At 35.6% G+C, this 17,001-nt stretch overlaps 1 protein-coding gene and 1 pseudogene across 10 annotated transcripts in view; one reads left to right on the top strand and one right to left on the bottom strand.

Moving 5' to 3' along the window:
* The window catches only part of RBM39 (RNA binding motif protein 39), a 30,593-nt gene extending 15,541 nt beyond the window's left edge, over positions 1-15,052 (top strand). For 8 of the 10 annotated variants that reach the window (XM_067707977.1, XM_067707972.1, XM_067707973.1 and 5 more), the window contains 9 exons: positions 1,388-1,525; positions 3,806-3,871; positions 6,003-6,207; positions 6,749-6,826; positions 10,543-10,593; positions 12,802-12,883; positions 13,370-13,475; positions 13,912-13,990; positions 14,079-15,052. In XM_067707977.1, the coding sequence (XP_067564078.1) occupies positions 1,388-1,525; positions 3,806-3,871; positions 6,003-6,207; positions 6,749-6,826; positions 10,543-10,593; positions 12,802-12,883; positions 13,370-13,475; positions 13,912-13,990; positions 14,079-14,179 (906 nt within the window). In that variant the 3' untranslated portion in view covers positions 14,180-15,052. The remainder of the gene's footprint in view (positions 1-1,387; positions 1,526-3,805; positions 3,872-6,002; positions 6,208-6,748; positions 6,827-10,542; positions 10,594-12,801; positions 12,884-13,369; positions 13,476-13,911; positions 13,991-14,078) is intronic. The other 2 variants (XM_067707981.1, XM_067707976.1) reach the window with 1 other exon arrangement.
* On the bottom strand, positions 1,837-3,437 carry LOC137206502 (large ribosomal subunit protein P1 pseudogene; annotated as a pseudogene).
* Positions 15,053-17,001: the final 1,949 nt, after the last annotated feature.

Here is a 17,001-nt window from a genome sequence, read left to right as displayed (position 1 = left end):
GCTTGTGGGATCTTAGTTCCCCCACAAGGGGTTGAACCCGGGCCATGGCAGTGGCAAAAGCGCCGAGTTCTAACCACTGGACTGCCAGGGAATTCCTGAGGATTTAAAGAATATTTTTTGAGCAATACAAAATAACAGTTGTTATGTTCGTTCCTTTTCAAACCCCTGAAACAAATACTCCTTACAACTCCTGAAAAATCTGGTTACTCATCAAGCTTTTACATCATTTTGTAGTTAGGCACAAAATTTGTAACCAGATCTTAAGTGAAATTCCAGTTTCACTGTTAAGCTGTAACTGTGGTCAGATTACTACCTTCTATCTCTAAAAGACGATGGTAGGTCCTACATAGTGTTTTAGCAGTATGTAATATTGGGTACTTATCATTTGATCATATGTCACAGTAAGAAAAGAATTGTTAGGAAGCAGGCTGGGGGGAATCATTGCTCAATTCATTTCCCATGATGGAGGACAAACCTAATAGTGTGTACGTTGGCCTGGCAAAGGGCTCAGAAGAATCACATTGATAAATGAGATTTTGAATTCATTTAACTTTAACCTCCTATTATGCCCCAGTTTGTTAAAGGAGTTTGTGTTAGAGTATAAATTGAGAACTGTTTCCTTTGAGAAGTACTTGGTATGGGAAAAAATGACTGCTGAACTGAATGGTTTACTTGGTTTGATTTATATTGATGTTAATCCTTTTAAGATGGACAGTCAGTTGGTGTACTGTACGTTGAGTAACAGTGATATTGAGAGCACATGAATAATGAGTGTATTTAACACTTCCAGGAGATAATCTTGTATTTCCACATTTGGCATATCTGTTACCAGGATGCTGCTTTAGACTGGCATAATGTAGGGTTTTTTTTAATTTTTTAAAAAATTTTATTATTTAATTTTGGCTGCATTGGGTCTTTGTTGCTGTGTGCAGGCTTTCTCTAGTTGCGGTTAGCGGAGGCTACTCTTGGTTGTGGTGCGCGGGCTTCTCATTGCGGTGGGTTCTCTTGTTGCGGAGCACAGGCTCTAGGTGCTCTGGCTTCAGTAGTTGTGGCACGTGGGCTCAGTAGTTATGGCTCGCAGGCTCTAGAGCAGTGGCTCAGTAGTTGTGGCGCATGGGCTTAGCTGCTCCGTGGCATGTGGGATCTTCCTGGACCAGGGCTCGAACCCGTGTTCCCTGCAGTGGCAGGTGGATTCTTAACCACTGCGCCACCAGGGAAGTCCCCTATATTCTTTTATGTATGACTTACACTTAGCATAATTTGATATCAGTTGTCATTAAGCAAACCTAAGGTATGAGTGGGATTTGCTACTCTGCTCAAAATGGTATTTATTCATTCTTAAGTGGATGTGTGATGTGCCTTATGTGTTGTCTTAACTAACTTGTAGGCAGAAAAAAACAGAGCTGCAGCGATGGCAAACAATCTACAAAAGGGAAGTGCTGGACCTATGAGGCTCTATGTGGGCTCGTTACACTTTAACATAACTGAAGACATGCTTCGGGGGATCTTTGAGCCTTTTGGAAGGGTAAGTCCCAAGTTTTTTAGTGGATCCTAAATCTTGAAACAAATGTAACTGCACAATAATTTATTTGCTTTGTCATGTTTCTAAGAGATTAATGTTAGGATTGGAGTGGTTCTATAAAGTTTTTGAGACAACTTAGATCAAGATAGTTTCCCTGAAGATAGCATTTGAAGACAGAATCTGTCAACATTTGTAATGCTACAGTGAAATGCATAGTATTAGCTTCAATTATTAAAAAATCGACCTGAATGATAAAATGTATTGTGCATTGGAGCAAGAGATTTTTTTTTCTTGGTTTCTTTCTTAGGATAGTATTTCTTACTGAAAATTTAAGGGTATATAAGCTTCTCTGTACTTAATATGTAAGGAATTAGAATTAGACTGTTTATGCCCATTTAGTCCTCTTTTTTTTTTTTTTTGTTTTTTTAAAGAACTCAGATTTTTATTGAACGTGCTACTAAAGAGGTTTAGTCAAAAAGACCAAAGCTCATGTCATCATCAGACTCTTCAGATTTCTCTTTCTTTGCTTCCACTTTCTTCTCAGCTGGGGCAGCAGTGGTGGAGGGGGCAGGACCTCCTGCTGGTGTAGCACCAGCTGCTGGGGCAGGTCCACCTGCCCCCACATTGCAGATGAGGCTCCCGATGTTGACATTGGCCAAAGCCTTTGCAAACAAGCCTGGCCAGAAAGGTTCAACATTTACATCGGCTGCTTTAATGAGGGCATTGATCTTATCCTCCGTGACTGTCAACTCATCGTCGTGTAGGATGAGGGCCGAGTAGATGTAGGCGAGCTCCGAGACGGTGCGGGCGAGGGCTAGGCAGGGTCTGCCGGGCACGGTGCTAGTTGCTGGATGAAGTGAGGGCCTCACCCCAACGCGGCCTTAGCTTCCTCGGAAGGACTGAGCACCTTAGCGGAAGCTGAGGAAAAGGTTTTTCTTTTTTTTTTTTTTTATTGAGATAAAATTGACACAGCATTGTCTAAGCTTAAGGTGTACAACATAGTGATTAAACTTACATGCATCATGAAATTATTACAATAGGTTTAGTGAACATCTGTCATCTCATACAGATACAACATTAAAGAAATAGATAACAAATTTTTTTCCTTTGTGACGAGAACGTTTAGGATTTACTCTTGAGCCTTAATTTATGGTATACAGCAGTGTGGTGATACACTACATCCCTAGTACTGATTTATAACTGGAAGTTTGTACCTTTAGACTACTTTCATCTAACTCTTCCCTCCGCCCTCCACCCCCGACACCTCACCTCTCTGTTAGCCATAAATCTGATCTTTTTTTCCATGAGTCTGTTTTTGAAGTACAGTTGAATTGCAACACTAATAGTTCCTGGTACACAACATAGTAATTTGATTTTTTTATGCATTTTTTTCAAAAGAATCACCAGGGTAAGTCTAATTCTCCTCATTTTAGAAGAGATGTTAGAATAAATGTTACTAGTAGGCTGTGCTCTGGTTTAAAAAATTCATTGTGTGGCCATGAATAAAAAGCTTGGTTCCTGTCGTACCTTGTCCACTACTTAATCTTTATGGCCCTTGGATATACATTTCGTTGTTTTCTTTCACTACCCCACTCAACCCCTTCGTTAAACTGTTTTATGTGTCAATGATAAAGTTGGGGTGTTGAATTTTGTGGGTGCTTTATATTTATTGGAAATATACACATATTAATGGTGCACAAATCATAATTGTATGAGTTGGTCAGTCATTACAAAATGAATACGTTCTTGAAACAACCAGAACATGAAATATAATATGTGGGTGCTGTTTTTTAATTGTTCATGCTTCCTTTGTATGACCGAGTTTGTTGGGATATTGTGATGTAGTAAATACAGTTCCCTCAGTTAAGGTGAACAATCATTGCTTTGTAGCATATTCACAGTGTTGTGCAACCATCAGCCACATCCCATTGTTCTTAGTTATTCCAACATTTCAGGCAATTTATTGTGTCTGGCATAATTGAGAATTAACATTTGGTGTATTTTAGCAAAGGGGAAGAAAAAAGATTGATTTAGTTTTTAACATTGTATTCTGCAAAGGATTTAAGATTTTTAGTGGGTTTTGATGCAAAAGACTCCCCAGTGCATAACTTCGTGTTTAGGAAGTTCCTCGGCCTCTAGAAAGATTTTTTGGGTATGAGGGATTGTGATATGTTTTCTATTATGTTTTAGGGGGAGCCATTTTAAAATCATGTTTCAAGGGGTAAAACACTTTTGCACCCCTTTTTCATTTATATAAATAATAATAGTGGTTTTCATTTTTAGATTGAAAGTATCCAGCTCATGATGGACAGTGAAACAGGTCGATCCAAGGGTTATGGATTTATTACGGTAAGCAATTAACCATGATTAACATGACTTAAAAGTTTTTGATTTGAATAGCGTAGTGTAAAGCTTTATTGGTTATTGATAGTGGGGAAGGAGGTAAGGTTAATATTTTCAAGTGGTTTAACTTATTTTGCTGTTAGTAGCCAATTCTTAGTAGCTAAAGGTGTCCACCAAATGTGAAACTTAAAGCAGTTTGCTATCATTCTGTTTATGGTCAGTTTGGTTAGCCAACTGTTCATGTAATTGAAGTCATTCACTCCTTTAGGATTTCTTCAGTCTCTTTTGTGACACAGGATGTTAGTTGCATAAAGGTCTCTTGGAATTCTCTTACTTTTTATATGGACACGTCGGACAACCATGACCAGGATTGCCTTATTAAAAGTGTTTGTAGCTGACCGTTGAAGCCCAGTGCCTGAATAGGGTATGAAGTGGCAGCTTGGAATAATTGTGAATAATTGTGAATGGAGGTGCCCTTTTAAAAGTAAATATTAATGTTCATGATGCAATCCAGTTACATGAGAACAGTTTTTCAAATTATTTTTTAACCTTGGAAAGTGCTGGAAACACATTTTTAGTTTAAAATACAGATAGTTGTCACCATTGCTGCCATTATACACAAAAAAATTTTAAAAATATAGAGATCCCAGATTTTATCAAGAAATTACAATTGTGTCTTATAACCAAATTTAGATAAAATTGAAACCTATTCTGTAGTGATAATACGTTCCACCGTTCAGTGGGATTTTATCTCCCTCAGTGTGTGTTGGTGAAAAGAAAAAAGTTATAAAACACCAACATGCTAATTTGTTACTAGTAACATTAGCATGATCTCCCCTTCCCCCCAAAAAAAGGTGTTCAAGGGATTTTACATGCAACTTACAAATATTTTCTCCTACTGTCTAAAGTATTTAGTGTTCTATGTGCTAGATTTAGTGCTTGAATATTTGCTCACTGGCCATATTTTCACTAGAACACTACTAAATGTCATGTAAACAATGAAGACATTTTGCAGAGCATTTTAATTTTTTAACATAAATCAAGTATGAACTATTTCCTATGATTTACTGATTTGTATGCAAAGCTAGATTATGTAGGGACTTTCCTGGTGGTCCAGTGGCTAAGACTCCGAGCTCCCAATGCAGGGGCCCCAGGGTTTGATCCCTGGTCAGGGAACTAGAGCCCACATGCCACAACTAAGAGTGCGCATACTACAACAAAGCTCCTGCATGTGGCAACGAAGATCCCGCCTACCACAACTAAGGCTTGGTGCAGTCAAATAAATAAAGAAATATATTTTTTAAAGCAAGATCATGTAAATCTACATGGTTCTGTTGTGTGTGTAAATGTTTTTATATTTTGTAACTACTATCTGTAATTGTTCCCATCTCAATAATGGAAAAAAATTATTTTTAAACAATTCAACATTCTGATGAAAGATGAAGCTGTGGAATTAGAATATAGCCCGTTCTTCCATTATATTAAAACCAGATTGTGTGAATTAAAGTTTTATTGTGTCTGCATCCTGAAATTAAGACTAATACTTAACTGGCAATAAAACAATGACTCAGAATTTTGTATTAAAAATTAAGTTTTGTATTAAAAACCTGAGTTGAACTTTTTTTCTTTTTCTTTTTTATTTATTTATTTTGACTGCATTGTGGTATGTGGGATCTTAGTTCCCTGACCAGGGATGGAACCCATGCCCCTGCAGTGGAAGTGCAGAGTCTTAACCACTGGACCACCAGGGAAGCCCGAGTTGAACTTTTAATTTTCCTGAATAGTGTACTTTTAAGAGAGAAAAGAAGCAACATTTTAATTTATTCCAGCATATTAAAAAGGGTTTTGATGTTTGAAAAACTACTTTTCACATTTTGTTACTGAGATTCTTTATTCCCAAAGACAGGTGTCATTACTTGATAATGTCTTGCCCTTTAAACCACCACATTAATAAATCTAATATGCATAAACGTTGGTGGTCTGATAATTTAGGTTATATTACTTATAGCTTGAACTTGTTACTTTATCATCCTTGCAGATGTAATTATTGAATATACTAGCTTTAATAAGTAAGGGTTTCTTTACCTTGCATATGTAAATAATTGCTGGACTTTTTATCCCCCTCTCAATTGTATAGTTTTCTGATTCAGAATGTGCCAAGAAAGCTTTGGAACAACTTAATGGATTTGAGCTAGCAGGAAGGCCGATGAAAGTTGGTCATGTTACTGAACGTACTGATGCTTCCAGTGCTAGCTCATTTTTGGACAGTGATGAACTGGAAAGGACTGGAATTGACTTGGGAACAACTGGTCGTCTCCAGTTAATGGCTAGACTCGCAGAGGGTAAGTTTATCCTAGTGTTGTGAATGATTTGTTGATACCGTAATGAGAAAGGTAACCATGCAGACAAATAAATGGAAAATTATTTTTTCTTATTTTGGTGTTGACTGTTATCCTTGGGCGGCACATGTGGTTTCATAGGTGAAATTCATTGCCTTAATTATAATGGAATCTACTTTATGATGGTGCTTTTTGAGTACCACAGCATATGTTACAGGATTTCTTTTGCTTTCTATTATATCCTCATACTTCAGAATAAATTTAGTTGCAGTGCTTAATACTATGTCCTGCCTGTACAGTTGGCCTCCCATATCTGTGAGTTCTGCATCTGAGTACGGAGGGCAGACTGTATCACGCCACTTTATATGAGGGACTTGAGCATTTGTGGATTTTGATACCCGAGGAGATCCTGGAAAATCTCACCTGCCCTGCTACCAAAGACCACTGTAATTTGTTTTAATGAAGTGACTTTCGTATTAAGCAACCAGAAAACTAGGATTTTCCCACTCTTAAAGCAGGGACGTTAAGACCTATTCTTTTACAGGTACAGGCTTGCAGATCCCACCAGCAGCACAGCAGGCTTTGCAAATGAGTGGCTCTCTGGCATTTGGTGCTGTGGCAGGTAGGAATTGAATCTTTTCTATTTGAAATCATTGTTTTTTCACCTAATTCGAAAATTTGCCAAATTTTTGCATTTAAAAGGACTTACTGAGAATTCAATTCATCAAGTACTTTTAACTTACAGATTTCAAGAGTTCATGTAAGGAAGTGGTGATACAGGACATAATTATCCACTCATAATAAACTGTCAGGGTATTTTTGAACCCTGCATACCAATTTTTAGTTGAAATTGCTGTTGTATTTTGGGTTTGTTTTGATTGATTGATTGATTTTTTTGGCTGCATCAGGTCTTAGTTGCGACATACGGGATCTTTTGTTGCAGCACGTGGGCTCCTCTCTAGTTGTGGCATGCGGGTTTTCTCTCTAGTTGTGGTGTGCAGGTGTCAGGGTGTGTGGGCTCTGTAGCTTGCAGCATGCGAGCTCAGTAGTTGAGGCGCGTGGGCTTAGTTGCCACGTGGCATGTGGGATCTTAGTTCCCTGACTAGGGATCTTACCCGTGTCCCCTGCACTATAAGGCGGATTCTTTTACCATTGGACCACCAGGGAAGTCCCTGTAAGTTGTTAAGTCTCTTTAAATCTGTCACTTGTATTGAAGACCAAAAAGTTTATATTGTTTCAAAGGAAAAATAGTTTCTGTAATGTTTTTGTTTGGAAAGCTACCACAGGCCTTTGAATCAAGCTTTATTTAAAATAATTACAGTGTTAAAGAGTGCAGAGAATACTGCTTTCCTAATTAGAACATACTACAGTTGATCCTTGAACAACATGCGTTTGAACTGCAAGGGTTTTACTTACACATGGATTTTTTTCAGTTGTAAATACCACATGGTTAAATCCATGAATTTGGAAGGACTAAGGATATAGAGGGTCTACTATAAGTTACGTATGGGTTTTCAACTGCTCAGATGGTTGGTGTCCCTAATCCCCAAGTTGTTCAAAGGTCAACTGTATTTTGAGATTTTGAGTTATAGAATGAAGTGCCTGGAGAGGTGAGGAAAAGAGGGAGAGAATTGATAGTTTCTTACGATTATGTAACAATGGGTTTAGTTTATGAATCACATTGTTTTCTTCTCTTTTGTGGCTCAGGTACTTGAAATTAACCCAAATCTATGAGCTAGGATAGTATTAAATTTTGAGATGTTGAAGTCTTGCTTTTAGAATATCTGAGAAGAACCGTTTGTAGTTTGTACTTTAGATGACAAGAAACACTAACCCAAGAAAGTATGGCAATATAAGATCATGGTACTGCAGCTGAATATATAAAAAGTTCTGTGTGGTTGCTTCATGATTTCCTTTTCAATTGAAAAGCCATTAATAGAGAGGATCGTTTCTGCATCTGCATTATTCTTTATAGGGAGCACTTCTGTGTTTTCCTTTTTTTAGTGACTATTCGAAAGTTTGTGAGTACTTTAGGGTCTTGTGCTTCCTTTCAAACCGATATATTTTGAAATCTGATAGGTAGTTCTTTAAAATTACTGACAATCATGTTAGTGTATTCATATGAGAAGGAGAGTTATAACTATTAATGCATTTCTGTATTTATGAATAAATTATGGTTTTGATTTAAACAAGTATTAGACATTTAATTTCTTTGCAGTGAACACGTAGTCATAGAATGTCACGTACTGTAATTGAAGATACGAAAGGAAACCCATCACTTCAGAAATATATCCTAGTCTCTGGTTTGACAGTTAACTATTTTACCTGAAAACTGTATCCGTGTGTTGCTTCCCATTGTTCAGGTCATTCTTTCAATAATTTAGAAAAATGCTAGAGTGTTTACCATATTCTAGATATTTCACTAGAGGCTGGTGCCTTTAGGGATTTAATACAAATACATATGATTCATTTCTAAACAATCTTCTGTTATATCCTGGCTGCTGTATCAAATGTGTTGATTTGGTTTGTAAACATATCTTCGCCTATAGTTTTTCAGTGTTAGACATTATTACTTCCCTAAGCCATTATTTCTCTTACGATGAATGAAGAATGACTGTACTTCCCTGGGCACACTTAACTGGGTAGTTTATATTAAGGCTGAAAATTCTAAATGTCCATGGATTGCTTAAAATAGCCATTTAGTTAATTATTTGTTATATTCCCCCTTTTTAGTGTTGATAGATGATTTTAAAGTTTCGTACTGTTTTCTTAAAACTTCCAGTAAATTGCTATTACTACTGAATTACTAATCAGCACTCTATTTTAAGGTAAATATTTACATAACTGGGTATTTTTCTTCTGTCGTTAAAACCTTACACATTCCTTGTTAAAATAAGATAAATCACTGGTGTTGATGTCAATATTTGAGGCCCTTGTTGCTGAAGTTCTTAAAAGTTGTTTTTTGAAACCAAGAGTGGCCTATCACTATATCCACATGTCTTTATTCTGGAAGTTTAACGGGTCTTTTCTAAGATAAGTTAGTTCTTATCTGTATGAAACCCATGCTTTGTTTCCTAACTTGTTACAAATGACCTGAAGAACCATTTTTGAAATTTTGATTTATATACACTTAATATAGCATGGATTTCTGATACCTATACATTTTTTCCCATTTTAGGGAAAAAAAGACAAATTGCTTTATAATTTAAAGTTTATTGACAATGTTCCTATGGTCATATCTTCAAGTTCCTTCAGTATACACCAGTTACATTTCTTCAGCTCCCTGGGATGCCAGTTTTGAGCACCTAGGACCCAGGTATTCTTACATCCCCATGTGACTTGGGCTGCAGATCCCTTTTCATTTTTGCCTATGTTTTATGATCATTTTGTATACTCAACAAGAAGCCCAAATGGTAATAAAGTATTGCAGTTGAATCACGTGTTACTGAAAATTAGGTTACTGAATTCAAACAATTTCTATGTTGTATATATATCTATAATTTTTAAACTGCAAGATACCTTTGGATACTGTGACATTTTCTTCACGTTTCACACTTGCTGCTGCTTTCACTTGATGGCAGCTTTCTCTTAATTGGCCTTCTCATGTAGAATTTTAATGATTATATGAGAAAATATATTGGTAGAAATCACCATTCTGTTTATTTTTAATACAGACTAGATGGTTAGATTTTTCTTGTACTACATATAGTAAATCTGATGAGATTTCATTCCTGCCTCATTAAATTTCCAGAATAGGCCAGGAAATCAGACCTAATAAAACTACCACCTTCTGGGCTGGACATGACAACTTAAAAGAACTTAAATAATATATACATATGGTTAGAATGGGGTTTTTCACTACTTAATCGGTAGATTATTGAAAGTGTTTGACGTGTACTGTTGCAGTATTTACTCTTTCACCATAAACTTCTAAAGTTTAAAATGCTTACTGACACTGATAGAACAATAAATAGTTGAATATCCCAAGTACTTGGAATTGAATTCTCAAGATCAGGGTTTTCATGCATTTTTCTGACCGGTGTGCTTCCCTTTCCCCATTTCCCATTATTCCCATGTGAAGAGTAGTATAGTGGAATGCCTTTGAGATGTGGAAGAGTTCTAGGAATAGGAATAGAGAGGCATAAGTTTCCTAGGATAGGAGGAAAGAAAAAGGCCCCACAGCCTTGTCAATGAGGAATGGGGAAGGAGGTTTGGCTGCCAGGTTTTACTATAAGTTCATTTTGATAAACCCTGCTACCATAGTCCTCTTTTATTAATGCTTTCCTGACATTTACCCTGTTAGTTGAGGCTCTTCATTGTTCCTGCACTGAGCTGTAGAATTCTCTTTTGTTATAGATTTGCAAACAAGACTTTCCCAACAGACTGAAGGTGAGTTGAGTTTTTTATTTGTTTTTGAAGTGGATGTTAATGTAGCAGGACATAGTTGTGTATATATATTTTATCATAATTACTACTGTAGTTTGTATTTTGGGCCCAGTTTTGTCAGAATGACATACAGTGTCATTAACAGTAAGCCAGAAGGCCTAATCCAAGTCATTACAATTACATGAATAAAGATGATAAATGTCCATGCTTTTTTTGCTATAGCTTGCTTAGAATTATTTTCAACTTTGTATGCCTATCTTTGTGTTCTGATTGTACATTTTATATAGATGTCAGAAAATGAAACTTGTCATTTTGGTAGACAAATCTTTTAGAACATGGAGTCTGTGAACTTAATATAAGGTTAGGAAAAACTAACTCCAGTGATTTGTGTAAGCAGTACCAAGCAATGAGATTATCCAGAACTAAATTGCATGCAGATTTCAGAGATTGTGAAACAATTTATAAAATAGGCTATTTTCTTAGTTTTCAATTATCAAGTAAATCTCTGCCACTTAATATAGCATTTTGTTGCAGTAATTTGGTATCTTATAGGATATACTTAAAGTCGTTTAGGTAAATGATTCTGTATGAAAAAGGTCTTTTCTTGTTCCTTGATAGTCAGGAATTAAATGTGTATCTTAATTTTTTCAGCAAAAGAGACAATTGTACTCAATCTTTTTTTTTTCCTAACAGATTTTTAAAAGTAGAACTGGTGGATTTTCCTCTTAGTTATATTTCTATGCTGAATTCATTGTGTTCTGCATTCATCTAGGTTGAGCTGGAATATTTCCATGATATATTTTCTAATATTTTTCAGTATTCATAGCATACAGTGACCTTCTAGTGTTTTTTCCAAGCATACTTCATTCCATTTGTTTATGATAAAGGTACACAGTGGGCTTCATTTTTTTATTGTAATATAAGCACACTTGCATCATTAACTTTCTTCAATAGAATTTGACGTTAGTTATCTTAGCATTTTTATTTTCATACAAAGTTTTATGAAAGACAGATACTTGTTTATTGAAGTAAACTATACTTTACTAAACTAAAGTTTAGTAAAGTTTACTAAAGTTTAGTAAACTAAACTTTATTAGTTTAGTTTATTAGTATTAGTTAGTTTATTAGTATTAGTTTATTTAGTTTACTAAAGTTTAGTAAACTAAACTTTATTGAAGTAAACTATAAAGAAGCAAAAAGTACTTGTTACTCTATCAGAAACTATCTTTTTTATGATGTATTTCATGCACAGCCCTAGTTTTTATTCAGTGGAATGTTTCTTATACTTACTCAGGTTATTGTTCATTTTAATTACCATAATTTCTAATGCACTGTTTTATCCATAGCTTTGTTTATTATTGTTATGTATTGGAATGAAATTTGGTCAAATATTATGATTACGGTGAGTTCTGTAACAGCTACTGGTAATGTTTTCTAAGTCACATAAAAGCAATGGAGCAACTGTCTTGGAAAATGCACTTCAAACTTAAAACCAACATTGGTTTAAATTTGCTCCTAAGTATTAGTGTCCAATAGTTTTTTATTTTTAACAATGACTATTATAGATACATATTACTCTTTTTAGTGTTTTCTCCTGCTAGAACAGACCTAATCATTTAAAAAATATTAATTTGATGTTGTAGGTTTTACAGTCCTAAGATGTTAAATCTTAAATACTTGGATGGTTTTATGTATATTATTTTTAAAACTTCATCCTTTTATAATGTTTATATATTTAAAAGAAAATATGTAACTATATATTCATAGGCAGAAACATAAGAAATAAAACATGGTATAGATTTAGTTGGCATTTTAATATTGTATTTGCATCATCCCCTGCTTCTCAGGGTATTAACTCCAGCAGTCCTACGAAATCAGTCTTGTTTTTATTTTCTTGTTTGTATTATTGATATTTGTCTAATTGAATGAATTTTCACTACATTTAAGGTTTAACTTCCCTTCTAAAAACAAAAGTCCCAACTTAGGATCAGCTGTCTCAAATACTAAGTTGCCTTAGCTTTCTGGCAGCTAAATTGTTATATACACTGATGTTTGATAGCATTATTGAATATGGTGAATTAGTGAAGTGACTGACTACCCTAGTTTCACCCTGTGGGTCCAGTGGTTATATTGGGCTTTGTTTTATTCATAGGGATATTCTGATGCATTTTCCATGAAACTGATTTCTCCCTTTCTCTTTTTTTTTTTTAGCTTCAGCATTAGCTGCAGCTGCCTCTGTTCAACCTCTTGCAACACAGTGTTTCCAACTCTCTAACATGTTTAACCCTCAAACGTAAGTAATATACTTTGGTCAAGTTCAAAAGGGTATGCTGTGAAATCTTTAATGTTTAAGTTGTCTAAGTTAACATTTAGCATGTTTTCAACATATTTCATAGTTCAAACACTGCCACAATTTTGATCCTTTTAGTATAATTATTTTTCTGCACATTATGAATTATTTCCCTTGAATGTGTTTGTAAGATTGGAATTCATTTGAAAACTTTGTAGATTTTATGTTTTCCATTTATATCTAGTAGTTTTCTGTGAAGTTTGTATCAGTATTTATTTGTATCACCAGTATACAAATATACTTTTCCTAGTCCTATGAAATGGTGATAAACTTGGTATAAGTATCTTTGAAAGATGTCAATTAACCAGTTAAATGTTAAGCAAATGATTTTTAAAATAACACACTTAAGATTTTTTAGACAGATTGGAATATATGTGTATCATTTTATAAGTTTGAGTAGTGTCTCATAGATTTAATACTTCGTTACAGAGAAGAAGAAGTTGGATGGGATACAGAGATTAAAGATGATGTGATTGAAGAATGTAATAAACATGGAGGAGTTATTCATATTTATGTTGACAAAAATTCAGCTCAGGTATTTTGTTACTTTCTTGTGTCTTAATTTTCACACACTTGGGGCATATTATGATCACTGTTTTTCCTTAGAGCGTGTTGGGGTTTTTTGTTTTCTCCTGAGAGAAGCTTTAGCATACTGACTAAATACACCCCCTACGAAATAAAGACACTTTTAAAATAGTTCAGGTCATCATGTAGCATTATTGTTGCTGGTTAGTGTTCAAAGGTTGCCATGAAATTCTGGCACCTTGATTTCATTCTTCAGCAGCTTTCACATCATAGAAGATAGTAACAAGGCCAGTTTTGGGGATGATGAAGTATTTTCAGTGAATTTCTAGGTTATATATATTGGCTAGTGGAAAAGTTATAGAGCAGTTTTTCTATAGGTAACTTGAATAAACCTATTGGAATCCATGTTGTATATCACACCTTTAACCTTTTTTGTTGTATTTTAGGGCAATGTGTATGTGAAGTGCCCATCAATTGCTGCAGCCATTGCTGCTGTCAATGCATTGCATGGCAGGTGGTTTGCTGGTGAGTTTGACCTTTTTTCTGAGTGATTGTTTTTAATGGTCTAATCTAAGTGAAGAAGCTAAACGACCATATGTGTTTCTTTCAACAGGTAAAATGATAACAGCAGCGTATGTACCTCTTCCAACTTACCACAACCTCTTTCCTGATTCCATGACAGCAACACAACTACTGGTTCCAAGTAGACGATGAAGGAAAATATAGTCCCTTATGTACATAGCTTTTTTTCTTTCTTGAGAATTCATCTTGAGTTATCTTTTATTTAGATAAAAATAAAGAGGCAAGGGTCTGCTGTCATTTGTATACAGTTCCTGTTACCTTGAAAAAATAAAAATGTTAACAGGAATGCAGTGTGCTCATTCTCCCTAACTAGCAAATCCCACTGTATACAAAGCTGTTCTCTTGTTCTGCCTTTTAAATGTACATGTAGAAAATTACATTAAGGATCTATAGGAATAGCTCTAGGGGAACAAATGTGCTTAACATAAAAAGGCAGACAGGGATGTAATGATGTTTTTAATGTTTCAGAAGCCTAACTTTTTACACAGCAGTTACATTTCACTAATGTTGATATTTGGTTAATGGTTTAGCAGAGGTTTCTGGAATACATAGTTTATGGAAATTCAAGACAGCTAAAAGGGCTGTTTGATTAACATCTCATCTTGCATTCTGATCAACTGGCAAGAAAAGGAGATTTCAAAATTACATTTCTGGATGGTATCTTTTCAATTAATGTATCTGTAAAAGTTTCTTTGTAAATATTATGTGTTCGGGTGTGTCTAAGATTCCAAACAAAATGATCCCTGCATTTCCTCAAGATGTTTAGTGACAGTCTGGTAAGCAAAGCAGTCTGAGCAAGAAATAGGAAATGCAGAAATAGGTTTTGTCTGGTTGCATATAATCTTTGCTCTTTTTAAGCTCTGTGAGCTCTGAAATATATTTTTGGGTTACTTCAGTGTGTTTGACAAGACAGCTTGATATTTCTATCAAACAAATGACTTTCATATTGCAACAATCTTTGTAAGAACCACTCAAATAAAATTCTCTTAAAAAGGCCACAAGAAATCTTCATTTTTGAAATGTTTTAAAGTCACAGAAACTTGGAAATAGAATATTAGTTTCTTTGACTTTTTAGTTGCCTCTTTGGGAAAATTCTTAGTGAAACTGTTGCCCTCAAGTTGTCCCTCTACATTCCTCTGTATCAGTCTTAGTACCGTACTACTTATTTAGGGTATTATATCAAAACTGAGGAACTTACCAAAAGAAAACCAAACTGATTTGACCAGGCCTCAAACCTGGGCATCCTTAAGTCTCTCCTACGTTTTCTGGACGTATTTGTGGGGGAAAAAAATGCCTTGTTATTTAAAAGCAAATACTGGAGAAAATGGTGTAAGTTCAAACTGGTTTCCCAAATTGATTTAACTGCATTTTTGAGCTTTAACTTTACTTGGGGAGCAACCCTTCATGATTTGTACTCTGAACTCTGCTTCAAGTTTTTGTGTCTAGGTTGAATCTTTTGAGTAGGGGATGTTGCTGCTAATTGCTCCTTCCAATACTGATTTCCTCACCTGCCTGAATTTCTGTTACTACTGTATTGATTTGTTAGGGCTGAATCATAAGTATTACAGGTTTATTCAGATATCAAGATAACTCAGTTTGAATTTAGAGGCATCACCGTTTTCTACCAACCCTTTTGAGGGATGTTTGTAATTCCCTTACTTGCTTCAGTTATTTAACCTGAAGAAAAATTTCAAGATTCAACTTTATTTTTGAACACCAAGCAGCAGTGTTATTGGGTGGCAGAGACATACATAATGCCAACTTTTTTCTTTCCAGATTATCTCCTAGTAATTAAAAATGTATTCTTGGATCAAGTTACTATCAGGTTTGTTCTGTCATTCCTTTCTAGGGAACTGGGCCAGCAAAGGTGCCTTCAGATGTTATTTAATCTCATCTGTTAAGACGTGGCAAAAATTTGCCCACCACCAAAGAATGAAATTTGGGTTGTAGGGCTTCCCTGGTGGCGCAGTGGTTACGAATCCGCCTGCCAATGCAGGGGACACAGGTTCGAGCCCTGGTCCAGGAAGATCCCACATGCCGCAGAGCAACTAAACCACTGCGCCACAACTACTGAAGCCTGTGCCCCACCAGAGAAGATACGACAATGAGAAACCCGTGCAAGAGTAGCCCTTGCTCACCGCAACTAGAGAAAGCCCGTGCACAGCAACGGAGACCCAACATAGCCAAAGCTAGCTTAAAGAAATTTGGGTTGTAAATGATGTTCAAAGCAAATTTGTTAAAGAGTTCAGTCAAATAGAAGATAGATAGCTCAAATGGCTATTCGGAGTGAGATCCTTTAATCAATTACTGAGACAACATCCAATTTGGTTGTGAATTTTTTAGGTGCTGTAATTTCTGGGAGTGTCCTTGATTGCAGTTAGATCTGAGTGTCTTTATGCCCCCCAAATATTCCAGTGTAGTTTATTATAACATTTATTACCATCTTAACGATTGAGAAATATTTGAGGGGAACTCGGCAATATCAAGGAATATGTTGCTTGTACAGGTGAGGGAAACGAAACTACCTTAAGCCAATTAATAGAAGGGGGGGGGTCAGTTGGTAAAGTTTACATCTTCAGTGGTGGCTGGTTAGAAAATTATCTGGGATTCATGAAGCTGAGAGGTTAGTTGGTTTGAATTTGTTCTTTTTTCTGATCAAGTCATATCTGAAGGACAATTTTTAGGTGAACAATGTAATAGCTAACCTTGTGACCTTAAGGAAAATCTAGACTTAACATTTTAAAGGTGAAAAACTAATAGCATCAACCTTAAAGGGTTGAATAATAAGGATTTATTAGAATCTATGAAAAGTCCCAGGTATGCAGAATCATTCTAAACTTTTTTTAAAAAGTACTTATGGCTGCGCTGGGTCTTCGTTGTGGCATGTGGGATCTAGTTCCCTGAGCAGGGATCAAACCCGGGTCCCCTGCATTGGGAGCACCTAGTCTTAGCCA

The sequence above is a fragment of the Pseudorca crassidens genome, chromosome 15 (genome assembly GCF_039906515.1).
Source record: "Pseudorca crassidens isolate mPseCra1 chromosome 15, mPseCra1.hap1, whole genome shotgun sequence".
Classification (NCBI taxonomy): domain Eukaryota; kingdom Metazoa; phylum Chordata; class Mammalia; order Artiodactyla; family Delphinidae; genus Pseudorca; species Pseudorca crassidens.
This window is presented reverse-complemented; position numbering and strand designations above follow the sequence as displayed.